The sequence below is a fragment of the Coturnix japonica genome, chromosome 3 (assembly GCF_054131305.1).
Source record: "Coturnix japonica strain WE chromosome 3, WE-NBRP24, whole genome shotgun sequence".
NCBI lineage: Eukaryota > Metazoa > Chordata > Aves > Galliformes > Phasianidae > Coturnix > Coturnix japonica.
This window is the reverse complement of record NC_140665.1, coordinates 6,281,549-6,301,189: the sequence shown is the minus strand read 5'-3', so window position 1 is coordinate 6,301,189 and position 19,641 is coordinate 6,281,549. Positions and strand designations below refer to the sequence as shown.

The following is a 19,641-nucleotide window of genomic DNA, read 5'->3' as shown; positions in this document are numbered from 1 at the left end:
ACAGCCCCCTATTGTACAGCCCCCTACTCCACAGCCCTTCTACTATCGTACAGCCCCCTACTGCCCAGCCCCGGCTGCAGGCGGTGCCATCCCCGCCCCGCCCGGCGGCATCGCGCAGGCGCCTGGCGGAGCATTGCCGGACACGGAAGCGGCTCTGATCCGTCCCTCTGGTCTCGGTGGGGCCAGGCCCGGAGCCGGAGCGGCGGGCGGAGGTGAGCGGGGCGGCCCGGAGGCGGAGCTGGGCCGCGTGGTGAGCAGAGCGGCCTGCGGGCATCGGGCTGCTCCGGGAAGGGCGGGGAGAGCGAGGGAAGGTGTGCGGTGATGGGGAGCAACGTGTGTAGGTGGCTCTTGTTGGTTCCAGTGCGACAGCGAGAGGCAGCGTCTGCATGAAGCCTTGAGCTCTGCGTGACCTTGCAGTCAGCGCTCAGACATTGAATAACAAGGGCGAAAGCAGGAGTGCAGGAGCAGTGATTTGTGCAGGGTGTCGCTGGGAGATGCTGACCCGCTCCCTTCTGTTCCCTTAGCGCCGTCCGGCACGATGGTGAAGGACGGGCAGGAGGGCGGGCTGCTGGTGCAGCTGGGCCCGCAGCTGCAGGCCTACCCGCACGAGCTGCTGCGGCAGCGGCGCGGCCCCGACGGCGCCCCGGAGTACCTGGTGCGGTGGCGCGTGGTCGGCGCGGAGGAGCGGGCGGCGGGAGGCGGCGGCGGCTCCTCCGCGGGGCTCCGCTCGGAGAGCGTGGCCACGTGGCTGTCGGCGGAGGAGGTCCGCGCCGGCTGCCCGGCGCTGCTGGGCGGGGGGGAGCGGGCGGGGCCGCGGGCGAAGGAGGAGAGGGCGCCCGGCCCGCCGCCCGCGCCGCCGGACGAGGCCTCGCTGCTGGAGATGAAGGCCGACGTCGGGAGCCTGGTGCGGCGAGCCGGGCGGCAGCTGGCCGGCGGCGGGACCCCCGCGGCCTCCGTCCTCCACACCGTCCGCGTGCTGAGCGCCTACGCCGGCATCGGCGCGCTGGCGGGCGCCTTCAAGGAGACGGGAGCCCTGGAGCTGCTGACGGAGATGCTGTGCCACCGGGAGAAGCCGATCTGCCGCGGCGCCGCGGAGATGCTGAGGGCTCTGGCTCTGCACGACGCAGGTGGGGGCTGCTGCGCAGGGCGCCGGGCCTTTGGGAGCAGCGGGGCCGAGCGGGGCTGGTGGCTCCGTGCTGTCACTGGCCTGGAGCCGCTCCTCTGCCCTGCTGATCTTCCAAGGTCTGTCTGATGCAAGGAGGATGGTATCAGAGTGCTCATTAGGGTACCTGAATGGTCTCTTTTATTGTTACAGGGATTCGGGCCTATATCCTTCTGTCTCTGAGCCAGCAGGATGGCATTGAGCAGCACGTGGACTTTGACGGCCGTTACACCTTGCTGGAGCTGTTTGCTGAGATGATGTCCTCTGAGGAGCACTGCGTGTCCTTTGAGGGGATCCATCTCCCCCAGGTAGTGTCAAGGCCTGCCAGTTCTGGAATGGGCAGAAATGAGAGTGGGGCCCTAGAGCTGGCTGGTGTCCTGCTTGCTGGAGATAGAAGGGTAGTTGACAGTAGGCAGCTGAGCAGGACCTGGTATTGCGAGGGCTGGCACAGGGTCTGGTGTGGTGAGGAAGCAGGAGGAGAGCCTGCCTGTGGGCAGGATGGGCCGAGGGGGGCTGTGTTGCTGCCTGCTGGTACGCAGCCATTGCAGAGCCATGGATGGGCTGGTGAGGGCGTGAGCTGCTCGTCCAGCTGCAGTCTGACAGTGCTGCCTGTTGCAGATCCCCGGGAAGCAGCTGTTTGCCCTGGTGAAGCGCTACCTGTGCGTCACTTCTCTGCTGGACAAGCTGAGCGGCGGCAAGGAGCAGAGCAAGGAGTGGCAGGAGAGCAGCCGTGTAAAGCAGGAGTTTGAGTTCAGCATGGCTATGGCAAACCTCATCTTGGAGCTGGTGCGCGTCATGGGCTGGGACCACAGCCACAAGCCAGAGCCACCGGCCCAGCAGGAGACAAAGCCTCGCACCACCCGCTCCATCTTCCAGCCTACAACCCCAGCCTGCATTGCCAACCGAGTGCCTGTGCTCTCTTCAAACTATGGTTGCCAGAAAAAGCAAAATTGTGCCTTCTTGACCCCATCAGACTTTGCTGACCAGAATGGCTACGTGGAGTATTTGAAGGCAAACCTGGTGCATGGCATGCGGGTGCGCATGCTGGAGGACTGTGGTGATGTTAGAGCTGGGGATGAGGGCAAGTTTCTTCAGAGCTGTTATAAGATGCGCACGGCACAGGTAGGTCACTAGTGGAAGAATTCTGGCTGGGATGGCAGAGGGGAGTAACAGGTGGCCTGATCACTTGATAATGTCTCTGAATAACAGCAGTCCTTCCCAGCTGTGCCTTCTGGCAGATTACTTGGCATCTTGCTTCACTTTCAGTTGTGTCACCTTCCAGATCTGAGTCCCTCTTCCCCCTGTTGCTTTACTTTCTCCTGTTCACATATATTCCAGCAAAACATGTCCTCAGTTTTGGACCATGCAGAGATGATTTTTTCATTGTGGGTCCCCTGTACTCAATAACTGCTTTGCGTCTTGTTTTATTTTATAGGGGATGGTAAACCTGCTCTGTAATGCCTTTAACAGTGCCATCCATAAGGAGATAGCCAAAGGAAATATCTTTCAGAGAAATCTTTATTCACTGTTGTGCTGAAGTGAATTCTACTGCACTTACTCCATTTGGCCCACCAGTTCCCCCTTTTGTTTATTTTTCTACCTGATTAAGCTGAATGAACCTCCCATTGCTTATTTTATGTTGGTTGATTGCTTTGTTTGTTTTTGCAATTGCTTTGCATTCAGCTAAAGCCTTTTCTAAGGCTTGTGTTACTGGCAAAACTAGATCTGAAAGGTAATCAACATTCAGTGAAGAAGTTTTTTAGCATTTACATTTTCACGTCCATGATTTCAGCCTCTATAAGTACTGCTTGCCCATCAATCTCTAGGAAATTGATATCTTGCAGTGGTGTAGCCTGTGGGGATATCCATCTTTATCCTGTTCTGTGTGCTCATACCTATGTGTGTGTCTGCAGCAGACTCCCAGAGTTAAGTGAGAAGTTTCTGATTCAAACTCTCTGAGGATTTTCTTTCCATGGGGAGACATCGGGGGTCAGGCATCTCAAAATCATCTTTGTAATGTCGTTTCTAAGTTGTTGTCCTGGACCTTTGCTGTCATTCTCTTATGGAAGGAAAACTTGATTTATTTCTCTGTTCCTCTCAGAAACTTGTTGTCTTGTGTCTCATATTTGCTTTGTATTGCCAGCTTTCCTGTCTTGTTGTCAGCCTTCTGTGTGCCAAATGCAAACTTAGGTGCATTTTTCATTGGGGCCAGCCTCTCACAAGTCTGTCATCTCTCCTCTGCTTTGGTTTCTGTTGCTTTCTTTACCCCTCCGCATTCTGGATGCAGTGTTGTGTAGAGTTTTATTGTAGTTTCTTGTCCTTCAGACCTAGGCTTTATATAACTCCTTTGGGACAGTTTGATGTATTGCAGGTTTGGGTCAGGGACTTCTTGAAGGCTAATTGGTGCTGTGTGTATGGCCTAACTCAGTTTCCTTCCATTTGGGGATTTCTTGAAGTCTATCAGCATCTGAACTTTCTGACTTCCCAGCAGCAGAACGAACATGAATGAGTGAGCAAATCTGACCACCTAATCTGTTTCACCTCTAGGTTTTGTGGCAGTCAACAGGTCAGACCTACTGGATGCAATGGCACATGTTGGAGATTATTGGCTTTGGAGAGGAGTGGGATGATCCTGGCGGTCTGGAGAAAGAGTGTAATCTGATAGAGGGCTTTAATCTAGACGAAGGTGAGGTTTTGCGCTGCATGTGTGTTTCTGTATCATCTTTTTGATTCTGCTGTGGCACATTTTTCAGTGGTGAGCTTTATATGGCTAGGTCTGTTTTTCTTTAGGAGGCTGAATTTAGTAAGCTTTATAAGCTTGGTTGTCCAGAGCTCTTTAAGTAGTCGCATGTGGCTGCTTGTAGTACTTTTGAATCCTAGACTTCTGTCATGATACAATAAAGAGTATAAAATCTGATTTAAGCTATCAAAAAATGTATGTTAGAGTTAGCTAAATAAGCTACTGAAATAAGGGTGTAGACTGAGGCGTGAGGCTGCCTTAGAGACCTTCAGGTCCGCTTAGATAAGAGAGATGGACTTTTGAAAGCATTAACATGCCAACTTCATGTTTGACTTCATGACAGTCAGCTTTGGGAAAGATGAGTGTGAAATGCACTTATTGCAGAAGACTGTAGAATCTCCTGGGATTGGGATCCTTTGATTTTGTCCTTGCTCTGGGTGAGGATGAAAGGGTGAATCCATACTTCAGGTACCTCCTCCTTGCTCACATCTGATGTGATTCTGGCTGGGGATCTTGATGAAGTAACTCTTTCATTAAGCCCTCGATCGTTTGATCGGGCTAGCAGTTTGGATTTAACTGCTGCAAGAGTTGATATACATGATAGCATTAGCTAATGATCCACTTCTAAAACATTCTTGGTGCCAGTGGCTATTTTATTGACTTCTGACTCTCATAACTAAAGACTAGCTGCATTTCAATTTGAACTGGCTGAATTAAAATGAAGTTGGTTACATTTTTTTTCTCCATCACTCAAGCTTTGGTAGAAGTGTGTGCTCTATTTCAGTTCTGTGTTTGGCAGAACAGTGAGCTTGAGGTGCCCCTATAGTCCATGGGCTTCTGCTCTGCAGCCCTGAGAGGCTTCAGAGAAGACTGCATTCCCCACCTGCCCCACTGCTGGGCTCTGCTCCCAGCACACTCTCTGCCTGTTGCTTCCCTCCTGTCATCTCCCTGTCCCGCATTGGGGTGGGGTCAGGGAGGTCCTCACAAGCTCCTGCTGTGGGATGAGGGCTGTGCAGCAGAGGATGGCTCTGCCGAGGGAGCTGGTGGTGCTGACGGTGCCTTTCCTCTCTCTGCTGTCCTGCAGCTGCACAGCCACTTTTCTCCAAGCCGCCTGGGGGGCTGTACTCGCTGCCTTACCTGGGGGAGCAGCCGAGCAGAGTTGCAGTGACCCTGAGCCGCGCTGAGTGGTGGGAGCTGCTCTTCTTTGTGAAGAAGCTGGAAGTGCAGGAGCAGGAGGAGATGGTCCGACTCATCCGGCAGGAGCACACTGAGGAGGTATGGGTCAGTGCGGCACGGGGAAGCCTCAGGGAGGGGGCTTGTGGTGCTGGGAAGGGTCTGGGGCTCTGTGCCGGTGCAGCACCTCTGTGTGGCTGGGCCCAGGCTGCCTCAGGGCTGTGGGGTCCATGGTGTGTCCGTGTGGGCTGACGTGTCCCCATCCACGCAGCTGTCGGAGCTGGCTGAGGACGCGCTGCTGCAGCTGCCAGTCCCTGTGGAGCCGGCCCAGAAAGTGCTGCGGGCCCTGGAGAAGCGGCTTCAGGGCAGCGCTCAGAGCGAGCTGCGCAGCTCCTGTGTCTATGCCAAGTACTTGCTGGGGAGTGGGGCCGAGCGGCGCGGCGGGGGCAGAGCCACAGTGTCCTCAGAAGGCCACGAGCACAGAGCTGTGCCGGCTGAGGTGGCCAAAGAAGAGCTGTGTGCAGCCACGGCCTTCAGGTCGGATTCCCAGCTGTTCTGTGAGCTCCTGGAGAGGGAAGGGCTGCGCTTCGCAGAACAGAGCGAAGGTGAGGGCCCGACGGAGGGAGGCTGCGGGTGCTGGAGGCGGCCGGGGAGTGTGGGGCTGTGGGCCCATCTCTGGGAGCTGCTGCGGGTGCTGCTGGCGATGTCCCGGCCTCCCTCCCTCCTGCAGCGTGGGGCGGCTGTGAGGACATGAGTGAGGGCGGCTGCCTGGCCGAGGTGCAGCGCGTGGTGGATGCGATCCTGCGTGGTGACTGCGAGGCAGAGCTGCGCGTGGCCGGGCTGCGGCATGTGGTGAAGGTGCTGGAGGAGGCCCCAGAGCAGGAGCAGCACAGCGGCAAGGCCCAGGGTGGGCCAGAGACCAGGTGTGGGGCTGAGTGGTGTGAGAGGAGCGGCTCTTGCGTCTCTGTGCCCCACGTGGGCTGACATGGGGCAATCTGAGCTCAGTGTGGCCACGTGGGCAGGTGAAGGTGCCGTTCCTGAGCTGCCCTCGGCCTCGCAGGGAGAAGCTGGTGAAGGCGCTGGTGGAGCTGCTGGGCGTCGAGGAAGCCAAGTTGTACCCGGCAGCGCTGGCGCTGCGGCTGGTGGCCCTGCTGATGAAGAGCTGTGCCTGGAGTGTGCCCTTCGGCACTGAGGGCGGTGTGCGGGCGGTGCTGGCCTGCATGCGGCAGCACGCGGCCTCTGCCCTGGTGCAGCAGGCTGGCCTGGCGGTGAGTGCGTGTGGGAGCTTGGGGGTTGGCGGGGCCCGCTTTGGATCCCACCATCCCCTGAGCCTCTGCGGGCTACGCAGGCCCTGAAGGTGCTGGTGGGAGCTGGAGGTGGCAGCCGGAAGGCTTCACTGCTGAGCCATGCCGACGCACAGATGATGCGGGAGATCTTTGCCAGCATCGGCTCTGCCTGCGGCGAGGGCTCACCTGGCCTGCTGGGTGCCATCCCCGCTGCCATCCGTGCCATGCAGGCCGTGCCAGGGTAGGGATGGAGCTGTGTGGGTCCTGGGGAGCTCTGCACCTGGGGAGGAAGGTGCCCACACGGCTGCATAACCGCAGGGGCTCCTCGGGCGTGCAGAACGGGCTGCTGGTGGTGAGGATGCTGGTGGATGGGCACCGGGTCCTGGCAGAGCAGCTGGTGGGCTGTGATCTCCCTGTGGTACTGCAGAGCTGCTGGCAGGCTGGACGGGACTCCGGTTGCCCCAACGCCATGCTGGCCCTCAGCGTCATCAACCACCTGGCAGAGCACCAGCTGCCCTATGGCCCTGAGATGCCAGGTACTGTGCGGGTGGCCCTTTGTGCCACAGCCTCGCAGGTAGGGGCTGAGGATCTCGTCCTTCACTGCCTGTCTCGCAGGTGCTGAGGCTCTGCTGACGGAGGCGAGGGAGACACGGGCTCCTGCAGGCGGCTTGTGGGACGGCGTGCTGCCTGAGGACGTGGTGGTGGCCCTGGAACGGCAGCTCTGCAGCATGGCTGCCGTTCCTGCCAGTGAGGTATCCCGGCAGCTGCAGGAGCACCAATGCTTCCGTCCACTGCTGCGCAGCCTCGAGCTGCCAGGGGCAGAGAAGGCCATGGGGCTGCGAATCTTCAGGTGGGGCTTGGTCAGAGCGTGGGGGCTCGGGGCACGGCTGCCTTATGGCCCAGGCTGAGCGGCTCCATCTGTCGTGCAGGATCCTGAGTGTGTTCCTGGACGGTTATCAGGAGGACGCGCTGCCCTGGCATGAGTGTGTGGAGCCGTGCCTGTCCTTCCTGAGCGCCCACAGCAGCGACCGCGAGGTGAGAGGGCCTTGGTGCTCCTGGGGGCAGGGAGGGCTGTGCTGCGTGCCACCGGCTGAGGGCCATGTCCCCGCAGGTGGTGCAGGAGGCGGTGGGCTTCTTGCACCGCCTGGCTACCGCCAGCAAAGACTGCGCCGTGGGGATGTGCAGTGCAGGCGCCCGTGAGGCTGTGGCCAAAGCCCTGGACAAGCACAGCCCGGCCCTGCCGCTGGCACCATCCCTGCTGGAGCTGGTGAGCGACTGTGAGAGGCACGCCGCGCTCTACAGGAAGCTGACGGGCAGCATCTTGGCAGGCTGCATCCAGGTGGGCTGGGTGTCTGAACTACCCTGCCTGGGGACTTGGGGAGAAGGATGAGGCCCCCACTGACTGCGTGGGTCCGTCCCCATCCCCAGGTGGTGCTGGGGCAGATTGAGGAGCACCGCCGCAGCCAGCGGCCCATCAGCATCCCTTTCTTTGACGTCTTTCTGCGCAACCTGTGCCGAGGTGAGTGCAGGAGTGGGAGCCGGGCCCCGTGTCCCAGCAGCAGCTGGAGGCTGTGTGTGCTCTCCCTGCAGGCCCCAGCGTGGACGTTAAGGAGGACAAGTGCTGGGAAAAGGTGCAGGTCTCCTCCAACCCGCACCGCGCCAGCAAGCTGACGGACAGGAACCCCAAGACCTACTGGGAGTCGAACGGCAGCACCGGCTCGCACTACATCACCATCCACATGCAGTGCGGGGTGGTGGTCCGGTAGGGCTGTGCGGGGAGGAGATGGCTGCGGGGCTTCACGCACGCTGTACCTGTGGCCCCATGCTGGGGTTGCTGGATGTGGATGGGAGCTGCAGGGCAGTGCCGTGTTTGCCATGCAGGGAGTTGAGCATGCTGGTGGCCAGCGAGGACTCGAGCTACATGCCAGCCCGCGTGGTGGTGCTTGGGGGAGACAGCCCCGCCGACGTCCGGACGGAGCTGAACGCAGTGAGTTGCACCAGTGCTGCTGGGCCATGGGGCAATCCTGGCCATGGCTGCACCGGGGCTGACCGGGCACGTGTGGGTGTCTGCTCTCACTGCCCACACTGAGAGCTCCCATCTGCCTGCAGGTGACCGTCCTGCCCTCAGCCAGCAGGGTGGTGCTGCTGGAGAACATGACGCGCTTCTGGCCCATCATCCAGATCCGGGTGAAGCGGTGCCAGCAGGTGGGAGCTGTGGCCAGCCCGGGCCATGGCAGCGGACATTGGGGATGGACACAGAGCTCAGGGTTGCACTTTCCTGCAGGGGGGCATCGACACGCGTGTGCGTGGCATTGAAGTGCTGGGGCCCAAGCCCACCTTCTGGCCCATCTTCAAGGAGCAGCTGTGCCGGCGCACGTTCCTCTTCTGTAGTGCTCGAGCACACGCCTGGTGCCAGGAGATCCACCAGGATTGGGGGCAGCTGCTGCAGCTCTTTGGCAAGTGAGTGGCGTGTGGGCTGTGCCATCTGTCCCTGGGGTCCCGAGGCAGCAGGGGTGCTGCTGTCAGCCCAAGAGGGAAAGGTGGCAGAGGCTGAGTCCTGCCCTGGGAGGAGTGGGGCTGCAGCAGTGTCCTTCCTGGTGAGGGGCAGGGCCAGGAGTGATGCCTGTTGCCCCCTGACTGGCGAGGTGGTTCCGTGTGCAGTTGGTGGATGCTTGCTGCCATACCGTGCTGCCCACTTACTGTTGCAGGTTGAACGGGGCATTACAGCACGAGCAAGACTTCACTGACCGCTTCCTTCCTGATGACGAGGTGGCCCGAGCCCTGGGCAGGACGTGTTGGGAGGCCCTGGTGACCCCCGTGGTGCAGAGCATCACCAGCCCAGGTACCACTGTCATCCTGGGCCCTCCCTGTGGTGCCCGAGGCCCCCCTTGAGTCTCTGCATCCTGTCAGACCCCAGCGGCATCAGCCCTCTGGCCTGGCTGCTGGGTGAGTACCTGGGGAGCACAGAGCCGCCCCGCAGCGACGCTTTTGGTTCCTGTGTGCGGCGCCTGACCCAGCTCCTGGTGCACGTGGACCCGGGTGGTGTGGAACCAGAGGAGGAGGGAGCTGTGGGTGAGTGCAGGGCTGCCTTCCTGCGGGGCCAGGCGAGGGGCAACATGAGGGGCTGAGCCTCGGCCGTGCCTTGGCAGGTGGGAAGGAGGGCAGGAAGAAGGAGACACCAGCCCGGGTGGTGGTGGCAGTGAAGTCTGGAGGCCTGTGGGACATGGTGCGGTGCTGGCGTGGCGTGGTGCAGCAGCAGGTAGGGTGCGGGGCGGTCAGTGCCAGCGGGGCCCACTGCGGTCCCACTGCAGGCTGAACTCTGGGCTGTGCCCACAGGTGCAGCGGTTCCTGGAGGTGTCGGGGCAGGCACTGGACATGGTGGAGCAGTACTGTGTGCTGTACCGGCGCCTGCGTGGTGCCACAGAGGAGCTCTTTGGGCAGCAGGCCGCCTTTGTGGCAGCTCTGGGCCAGGGCTTTGCTGGGGCTCTGCTGCAGCTCTCCTTCCTGACCGCCCTGCACGTGAGTCCAGCGGCCCAGCATGGCCCTTGTGGATGCCCAGCTGTGGGAACACAGCCCTGCTGTGCTCCCTGCCTGGGCCGGGTCACATCTCCCCTTCTGATGCCCCGGGGCTCCTGCCCGTGCCCTGTCCCCCTGCGGCCGCCCCGTCCCACACCGCTGTGCCATTCCTCTGCAGGTGAGCGAGCGGTTTGCCCGCTACCTGGACAGGAAGGTGCAGGAGCTGCACGGGGCCGTGGGCAGCACAGGGCAGCTGCAGCAGATCCTGGAGCCCTTCGTGGTCTTCGGCGGCCTGGAGTTCGCCCACACCTTCGAGCACTTCTACCGGTGAGTTCTGCCCCTGCCGTGCCCTGGGGAGGGAAGGGCTCATGGGCCCGGGGCTCCGTGGCTCTGCGGGGCCCGTCCCGGTGGTGGCAGGGCCGTTGTCCACGGGGCCGAGGCGGCCCTGACGTGCGGCTGTGTCAGGCTGTACCTGGGGGACCGGCTGCTGGCACAGGGGCCGTCCTGGCTGGAAGGGGCCGTGGTGGAGCAGATGGGGCTGTGCTTCCCCCGCCGCTTCCCCCAGGAGATGCTGAGCGACCTGGTGGAGTCCGAGGAGCTGCGGCGGCACTTCCGCCTCTTCCGGCTGCAGGAGCGGGACCGGCGGCTGCTGGAGCGGGGCCTGGGCACGGAGAGCCCCGAGGCCGAGGTGAGGGGCAGGGAGGGATGGGGGTCGGGGCCGTACCGTTACCAGCAGGGTCCTGGGCCCGTCCTGAGCCGCCCTCTGTCCCTGCGTCCAGGCTCCGGGGGAGGCCCCTGCGGCAGATGTGCCGGAGGTGGAGGTGCTGGTGCTGTCCCCGCGCTGCTGGCCCGTGTCCCCGCTGTGCTACGTGCAGGAGCCCCGCAGGTTGTTCCCGGCGGCGCTGAGCTCCCCGCTGGATGAGTTCGCGGCCTTTTGGCAGCACAGTGAGTGCGGCGCTGGGGTCGGGGCTCTGGGCCGGCGGTGTGGGGGCATTGGGAGCGGCCGCGAGGCTGACGCTGCCCTGGCAGGCCAGAGCCGTCCGGGCTGGGTGTGCGCGAGGCCCCGGCGGCTGCAGTGGACGTGGCTGGGCCGCGCCGAGCTGCGATTCGGAGACTGCGTCCTGCACGTGTCCACGCTGCAGATGTTCGTCCTGCTGCGCTTCAACAGCGCTGAGGTAGGAGCCGGGCCGTGGGGCCGGAGGGCCGTGGCTGCCGGCGCCTTCTGGGGGGGTTCTGCTGCTCCTTGGGGCGGGGATGTTCCTGCCCGCTCGTTGCCCTCCATCCCTCTGCAGGAGGTGGCGGTGGACGCCCTGCTGCAGGCGACGGGGCTCCCTGCAGAGCTGGTGCACCAGGCCCTGGCCCCGCTGACCCACGGTGATGGCATCCTGGTGCAGAGCTGCACGCAGGGGGGTGAGTGTGGGGCTGGGGTCCCCCTGGGGCAGTGCTGGCCTGGCTCCTTGTGGTGCTGGGTGGGGAAGTGGGAGTTTGGGATGTAAGTAATTGGGCTTGGTGCATCTGGCTGCTGACACCTGGGTCTGGGCGTGAGATTAGGGCAGGAAACTGGAGGCAGAGACTGATTGTGGGGTTTGGGAATGGTGTGTGGGGGCCCAATGTCTGAGGTTGGCTGGGTCTGAGGTCTTTGCAGGGTGTTGGGTGTGTGCGATGGGCTTGAGGCTTTGTGGAGGGACAGGGATCAGGGTGAGAGCTACAGAGGCAGCAGCAGGAGGCCCCAGGCTGGTTCCAGCAGCCACACAGGCCTCCTGGGGCTCCTTCAGGGACCAGCTCAGGGCCTGGCTGACCGTGGGCCGGATGCAGCTCCAGGTGCCCTGCGGCTGAACCGGGCGGCCCTGGCCCAGGCCTCTGGCCGCCACCTGAGGCTGCTGCCCCGGCAGAGGTACCTGCGGGCAGAGAGGGCTGAGGGCAGCGCCTTGGAGAAGAAGAGGAACGTCCTGTGCTGCCTCATCACCCGCATCCTCAAGGCGGAAAAGCAGCTGCACATCGACAACCTGGTGTTTAAGGTATGGAGGCTGAAGGTCTGGGGGCAGAGAAGGGCTGCTGGGCATTGAGTGAAGAGTGATGTGCTCGTGTGGTGTTGCAGGTGATCAGTGCCTGTGAGAAGGGTGAGCTGGGACCGGGCCTGCAGTTCCTGAGCTTCTGCTGTCACAGTGTGGACGTGCTGTCCTGTGTCCTACACCTGCTGAACCAGGGCTACCTCCGGCGCCAGGGTGAGAGGCCTCATGTCTTGGAGTACGTTTCTGCTGAATGCACATCACCTCTTGGAGGCCAGGCACAGATGGCTTTCCAAAGAAGACTGCCAGACTCTTCTTTGGATGAGAACAGCACAGATCGTCTGAATTGGTAGGGATGCATTTCACCTGGTATTGAGGAATTGTGCTTCTCCACGTTGTACAAATGTGACGAGTTGTTCCATTTTAGGTTGACTCCCAGCATAGAAAGATCAGAGGAGTTTCTGCTGGCAGTGTTGCAAGTGCCAATGGGGCACACGCTTAGTCTGGAGGAAGCAAAGCTGCTCATGAACCAGACTGTACAACAGGTCCAGGATACCCTGAGCATCCCAGAGGATGTTGCTCGACACCTCCTAATGCACTGCAGGTGGAATGTGGATTTCCTGATCCAGTGTTATGTAGAGGACTGTGAGTCTCTGCTCATCTCCTCTGGGCTCCATGTGGAAAATGCCCAGCGCCCTCCAAGCCCACGAACCCACTGCCCAGTCTGTGTGAACCAGCTGTGTCCCACTGAGAAGCCACCCACCCTCTGCTGCATGCACTACTGCTGCAAGGTGAAGATCTTAGTCTTTAGCTCTTGTAATTTGGCAGGGATTGCTGCTGTCTAGTTGAAGCAGCTGTTCCTTCTCCGAAGCTGCTATTGAATGATTTTCAGAGCTCATACTTGGTAGTTTCCTTGTTTGTTGTGATCCTTCAGCTCAGAATCGGTCTGTTCCATTCTTGTGCTTTTGCGTATTTGGTGATGGTTCCATGTGCCCTCTGCTGGCTGGGGTGGGCTCCTGGGCTGGGATTTCTCCATCACATGACCCAAGTGTGTAGCTCCTGTCTAGCTCTAATCTCTCCTCTATTTTCACAGCCTTGCTGGAATGAGTATCTCACAACCCGCATTGAACAGAACATGGTTCTCAGCTGCACCTGTCCCATCTCTGAGTGCCGTGCACAGCCAACCCCAGCATTCATCTGTTCCATTGTTTCCTCCAAGGAGGTTATAGCCAAGGTGAGGTTTAGGAGAGGTGGTTACTGGGTATCCAAGCCATATATTTTGGTCGTTGCTAGCAGATAATTTTGCTGCTACTTTTTTCCATCCCATAGTTAAGACTGGTTTACACAGTTATCAGAAGCAGTAGGTGCTGCTCATTCTGATGCTCGTGTCACTTTTTTTTCCCCCCCTCTCTTCTTTCAGTTTTTAATTACTGCTTAGAGTTGAGTCCCTTCCCCACCTAGTGGCAGAGTTCTGGCTGTTGCATGACTGCCTTTAGAATCCTGTGTGAAGAGTCAGATAGAGAAATGAACAGTAGTCACAAAGGCTGCTCTCTTATCATTTCACTTCAGCCTTGCAAACTGGAAACCAAAATGGGCAAGGGTATCAAAATCCATTTTATTCAATGTATCTGTATGGGAAACTGTTGATCACAGCCTGAACCTCTGATTAACCACCTGAGTTAATGAGTCAGTGAGTCAGCTGTGGGAGCACAACTGAAGGTAATTCAGCTGTGTGACTGGAAGGGGTGGGGCTTGGCTCCACCTCTCCCAGATCTGACTGCCACTAAGGCAGGGTCTCTTTCTTCAGAGATTGCTCCTTTGTGGAGTTTACTGCAAAACTTCAACATTGGTGAGCATTTTCCCTTTGTCCTTCTATCACTATAATCTTTTGTACAAAACATCTGTATAACCTCTGTTTACCTATTGACTGTATAACTGTACAATTGTATAACTGACTGTCCTGATGGCCTGTGGACTGCACTTCTGGTCTGTTAATGTTTGTCTTATACTTGGAAGCTCAAGCAGTTGCTAGTGTCCACTTGTGACACCAGTACCGATAGCTGTGAGAAATCCCATTTCTTGCCTGCTTCCTGCACTCTTGCTAACACAAGAGTTTTTATCTCCAGAGATGCCTTCCAGTTCTTAGCTGTTCTGTGTTTCTATAAAATAATGTCCAGATTTGAGATGAGGTGTGGGGTAGAGACACAAAGGGTACAAAAGACCAAACAGGCTCAGTGCTTTTCTGTTGCAAGCAGTTGTTGAGGTGGGTGTAGAGCCTAGAGGTACCAGACCCCAGGCGTAGGGCCTAGCCGTACGGGTCCTCTGCCTTAAATCTCCTCTCTGACTTCTCCTTACAGTATGAAAATGCCCTCCTTAGATGCTACGTGGAGTGTTGTTCTAACATGACATGGTGCACCAACCCTCAGGGCTGTGATCAGATCCTCCTAAAGGATGGACTTGGTTATGAGGCAGCCTGTTCCAAGTGCTCCTGGATATCTTGTTTCAACTGTAACTTCCCAGAGGTGAGGCTGAACTGAATCTTGGGCTTTGCTGCTTGGGTTTGGCACTTACCTTTCTGTTCTTGTGTGGTTGACTGTCTCTCCCTTTCAGGCCCATTACCCTGCTAGCTGCAGCCACATGTCTCAGTGGGTGGATGATGGTGGCTACTATGAGGGAATGACAAGTGAAGCCCAAAGCAAGCACCTGGCTAAGCTCATTTCAAAGCACTGTCCAAACTGCCAAGCTCAGATAGAGAAAAATGAGGGGTGCCTGCAGTGAGTATCTGTTCTTGTTTGGTACTTTAGTACAGGAAAGTGCAAAGACATACGGTTAGCTGCTCTGTGCTGCATTAGGTTGTGCTGCCTCTTCTCCTTGTTTGCTTCTAGAGACATGGTGTTTTTTTCCTTTCTAAAAAGCATCTTTTACTGCCAACAAAACTTCAAAAAATACCTGCAGGGAAGTGCATAGTAATGAGAGAATTAGAGTGGCTGGGTTGCACGCTTCAGCCCTCTGGTGTAGGGGAGCACTAGGAGGAACTGTTTTCAAACAGTTTTTCGGACTGAATAATTCCCATTGTTTTTGTCCATCCCTGCAGTATGACGTGTGCCAAGTGTAATCATGGCTTCTGCTGGCGTTGCCTCAAGCCCTGGAGGCCAACTCATAAGGATTATTACAACTGCTCCGTTATTGTGAGTAATTTGCTCTGTCCCAGTGATTTGTGCTTGTGTTCAGATACACCTGGCCTCAGGCAGAGGCTGAATATCTAAAGAGAGGTGGGAGGCAAAGGCTCTTCTTGGTGTTGTGTAGCGTTTGGACAAGGGACAATGGCCTAATAATGGAACATAAGAAGTTCTGTACTAATGTGGAAGAACTTCTGTATGGTAAGGGTGATGGAGCACTGGCACAGGCTGCCCAGAGAGGTGGTGGAGTCTCCTTCTGTGGAGATACTCAATATCCATCTGGATGCCTACCTGTGTGACCTGTTGTAGGGAACTGCTTTACCAGGGAGTTGGACTTGAGGATTTCTTGAGTTCCCTTCCAGCTCCTACTATTCTGTGATCTCCACTTCTGCCCTTTTCTGTGGGTTCAACTTCAAGCACTTACCAGTAATACCAACAATATTGTAAAAGCCTATGTCAGTGGTAGCCATTTCCAGGCAGTTCTGGCACCTGTGTGAAGTTGTTGCAGGTTACTTCTGCTTGTCTTTTCAGGTGAGTAAAGCAGCTTGGCAGGAGAAGCGTTTCCAGGATTTCAATGAGAGATGCACCTTCCATCATCGTGCGAGGGTAAGGCCTCCTTTTTTTATTTGCAGAAGCTTTGTTGCCCTAGCCCTGGTGAATTTCGGTTGTGTCTCAATGCATTTCACCTGAGATTTAGAAACAGGCTTCATGTCCCAGTGAGGATGCCTAGTTGTGGCACCCTTGATCTGGCATAAGGGATAGTTACTGGTTTGCTTTCTTCTATCAAAATCTGTGGAAATACAACATGTAACTTGTGGTGTTTCATCTGCTTAGACTGATGTAGTATTTGGAAGCAGTGGCAAAGAGGGCTGAAAGCTGAAATCTACCAAGAGCTGAGTTGCTGTGAAAGATTAAAGCTGTAGTGCAGTAGAGATGCCGTAGCTGAATGCAGTTTGGTGTGTGCAGTAATTATCTGTGTGAAAGGTGCTGGGTCGTTTTTTTTGTATTCATTTTCTGGAGCTTGAAACTGACTTTTTTTCTCTCCTTTGGTTATTGCAGGAATTTGCTGTGAGTCTGAGGAGCAAGGTTTCTTCCATGAGTGAGATACCAAAAATTAGGACTTTGACCTTTGTTCTGCATGCCTGTAAAGTGCTGGAACAGGCACGGAAGGTAAGATTGGATAAGAAGTTTAGGCTTTATTTATTTTGAAGTGTGTTATGCCTTTCTTAAAGTGGCAAGATGCCATTAGGAAGACCTTGCCTCCAACAAGGGGAGGCAGAAAAACCTCAAAGGGAGCAGTAGCAGTAGTAGTAGAAAATGAGAAAGGCTTGTGGTCATCTTTCTGAGCTAGGTTCCCACTGCAGTGCTTCTCACGGCTGGATAATAAGAAACAGCTCAAGTTTACTTAGCAATGCATGCCCTGCTGGCTGTATTATGGAGAATTGGTAGTGCAGCCACTGGATCTGTGCAGCAAATGTGTAGAAGGATAGACCTGCAATGTTTTCTTTCCCCTGAAACCTGGGGTCGTCAGTCACACTTGTTAGGCATTTGCAGTCTGTGTTCTTGTGATGTTTTGTGCGTTGGGAACAATCTGGTATTTCAGGCTTAAGTTCAAAATAATTACACTTTCATTTTCAATTTAAATTGTATGAGTAGGTCTGGGTGGCCTGGCACTGCTGTCACTTGGCATAATGGTTTACTGGGCTGTTACCACAGATCAGAAATGTGCCAGACTTCTTTCAGCCATTGATGCTGAGGACTGGAAGAATTTGATGATTCTCCTTCTTACCTTGCTCACGCTGAAGCAGAATGCTTAACAGCAGGGTCTGTACTGCTCCAGGTGCTGGCCTACTCCTGTGTGTACAGCTATTATAACCAGGACACGGAAAGCATCGATACTGTGGAACAGCAGACTGAGAGCCTAGAGCTTCACACAAATGCTCTGCAGATCCTTCTAGGTAAGTTCCACAGTCTCTCAAAAGTACCGACTAGCAGTTCCTGATATGTGGTTCAGTGGGTGATAGCTCTGTAGTGCATAGCTGCAGGGCAATAGCATACACACCAGCACCCCGCAGATACCTGGTCACGTCTCCCAATGTGTTTCTGACTTCTCAGTGTCATTCAGGGGAAGTCAATTGAAGCAATTTGGCTGCTAGATGGACACTTTGATGCAGTAATAAGCAATATGCTTCCTTCTGAAGGAGGAATGTATTTGCACAAGGAACCTAAGTAGCTGTGACTTGCTTGTTAATGAGCTCAGAGACTTGTGTTCTGCTTAAGAACATGGGGGGCAGTGTGATATATATATATCACATGTGATATATAATAATATCAAATTGTAGAGGAAACCCTGCTGCAGTACCAGGACCTTGCTGCTTCTCTTCGGCTTCTGAAAGCAGAGCATTTCAGTACTGGTTTGGAGCTGGTGCATCGGATCAAGGAGCGTCTCTTTGCAATTCTCTGGCACTCCACGCAGGTGAAGTCCCTGGGGTCAACAGGTGTCTTTTCTTGCTCTGGTCTAGTTTGATTTTGGCCAGGCTTGATTAGCTGAGGGTATGGATTGTGAGGTGCTGTAAGTATGTGTGGGTGTTGGGAAGGGGTTTGCAGTACAATGTATAGACCTCACATTACATATCGTCTCTCTCTTCTGGCTGTTTTTCCATGCTGGCAGGATTTCCATGTTGGACTTGAGGCTTTGGCAGATCCTGCTCAGACTAAGGTGAAACTCTCAAATGTGCCTTCTTCAGCTCCTGCCTCTTTAGGGTGAGTTTGCTTCACAGGGCAACAAGGAAATGTGGTGAATGCAGAAGAAACACTCGTAACCAGTTTTTTCTTGAGCTCGCTGAAATGCAAAATAGTTAATGAAATATATTGATTTCTTGTGCCCTGTATTGTGGTTTGAAATGAGAAGGTAAGTAACAGTTGTGTAGTGGAGGTTTCACTGGCTTCTCTTTGGGTATGGCTGAGAAAGCTCCATTGCTGGCAGACCCAGTTATGGGTGTTGCTCTACCTGGACTCTCCTGGGTTCTTGCAGAGAGTCACCTGGTCTTTCTTCAGAGGTGTGTTAGAGATATAGGAGGTACCCGAATGAGAACGATGAGAAGAACACACTTAGAAGAACACATAGGCCAAGAGAGGCTCAGCTGTAAGGCAGGGTTTTTTATTTCTTCCAAGGAGGCTGAGACACCAGAGCTGCTGGCTGCTGTTTGTTGGGCAGTCCATGAGTGGCTTGCTGGCACATCCCTTTGCTGTATGTGAAGATAAAGTCATTTACCACCACCTTCTAGGCATATCTGCATAGCTGCTGAGGCATAGCTTTGGCAGAGGTTGCTGAGGTGATGGCAGTGGGAAGGACAAGGGTAGTGGGGCTGGGTCACAGTTGCTGCTCTGATACTCTTCTCTTCAGCAGATCCAAAAGTGCCGTCTTGTGTGAGTCCCCCAACACCAACGAAGATGGCAGTGAGGCTGAAGATGAGGAGTATGAGCCACACTGGCAGGAAGACTATGATGATGATGATGATGACCTGGATGAAGACAACTTTCTGTTTTATGATGAGTCAGATAACCTTGATTGTGACTCCTACTTTGATGATGATGATGCCTATGACTAGAGGTGGGCTGTTGTCATCCAACCTGCCAGCCTGGGTCTCTTGCCTCCAGGCTGCCTTGACCCTTTTACTTTTGTGTCTTTCCTCGAAGACAGCGAGGAGTTTTCAGGTAGAATTAAGAGATGTATTATTTGGGAGCTGCTTCCTCCTTAACTCCCCTTTAATATGCACAACTGTTGCTCTGGATGGCTGGCCTGTGTTACTGTGGTCACACTTGTCAGAAAAGCATCTCTTCTTTATATTTCCACACTATTTACACTCATGTAGTTGAGTTAGAAAAGTCAGTTTGGTTCCAAATTGACTGTGTATCACCTGTTAAAGGAGTTAATAGTTCAGTTGTTTGGAGTGATCTCGCGTCCTATGGCACGACACTGTATGGAAATGTTGTGCAGCATTGTGTTAACACTCAAGCCAAAGCCAAATGCTGGAGCTGGAGGGGTTCCTTCCAGAGCCACAGATGGACGTGGCTCAGTGCATTCCTCCATCTGCAGGGGACGCTGTTTATTCTCTTCTTGGGGCTGTCTTCTCTGCTGTGAAGCAGGATGGGCTGTTACAAGTACGGGCACAGGTTTGCAGGGCTACAATGAAGTGTATAAATACACTCATGCATGTACATACGTCTATAGAAAATATACAGAGGTTGTATGGAATGTATGTTATCTTTTCAAAAAGGGAAAAAAACACTCCCCAGCCCTGAGGAACAAGGTTGAAAAAAATCTCTTTATAATAAAGCTTTTCTTTCCTAGCACTGGCCTCCTTGTGGTCAATAGGGAGCATTACATGAGTGCAGACAGCAGGAAGTGATCTAGATGAGCTCAGTCCAGGTATTCTTTGTGAAACTGATGAGGGTTTGGGGTCTTTGCCTGTTCAGACAGAGGAATGGCAAAGACAGACCGACAGATCAGGGAGGTTCACTCTCTTCTTCTTGCACATCATCCAGCTTCCCCTTTGTCCTCTTGTCCAGTTTC

The 19,641-nt window shown here is 55.7% G+C and overlaps 1 protein-coding gene across 10 annotated transcripts; it reads left to right on the top strand.

The window, feature by feature from the left end:
* Positions 1 to 87: 87 nt before the first annotated feature.
* On the top strand, positions 88 to 19,418 carry LOC107310775 (cullin-9-like). 10 transcript variants are annotated; one of them, XM_015856739.3, is made up of 41 exons: positions 88 to 212; positions 525 to 1,127; positions 1,316 to 1,470; positions 1,781 to 2,284; positions 3,710 to 3,848; positions 4,987 to 5,177; positions 5,347 to 5,680; positions 5,806 to 5,998; positions 6,136 to 6,343; positions 6,424 to 6,602; positions 6,680 to 6,897; positions 6,977 to 7,211; positions 7,291 to 7,396; positions 7,473 to 7,700; positions 7,790 to 7,880; positions 7,952 to 8,123; positions 8,243 to 8,348; positions 8,471 to 8,566; positions 8,646 to 8,821; positions 9,070 to 9,203; positions 9,272 to 9,433; positions 9,511 to 9,620; positions 9,698 to 9,880; positions 10,056 to 10,204; positions 10,343 to 10,565; positions 10,657 to 10,822; positions 10,907 to 11,052; positions 11,170 to 11,287; positions 11,693 to 11,895; positions 11,976 to 12,235; positions 12,314 to 12,677; positions 12,980 to 13,120; positions 14,244 to 14,408; positions 14,497 to 14,660; positions 14,981 to 15,074; positions 15,597 to 15,671; positions 16,125 to 16,235; positions 16,906 to 17,023; positions 17,408 to 17,541; positions 17,737 to 17,828; positions 18,472 to 19,418. In XM_015856739.3, the coding sequence occupies exons 2-41, from the start codon at positions 539 to 541 to the stop codon at positions 18,674 to 18,676; spliced, it is 7,437 nt and encodes a 2,478-aa protein (XP_015712225.2). In that variant the 5' UTR covers positions 88 to 212; positions 525 to 538; the 3' UTR covers positions 18,677 to 19,418. The 10 variants fall into 10 exon arrangements, 4 of the variants coding, with proteins under 4 accessions (XP_015712225.2, XP_015712226.2, XP_085398539.1 ...); XR_014944337.1 differs by having other exon boundaries at positions 111 to 212; positions 16,886 to 17,023; positions 18,475 to 19,418; XR_014944338.1 differs by having other exon boundaries at positions 111 to 212; positions 16,886 to 17,023.
* Positions 19,419 to 19,641: the final 223 nt, after the last annotated feature.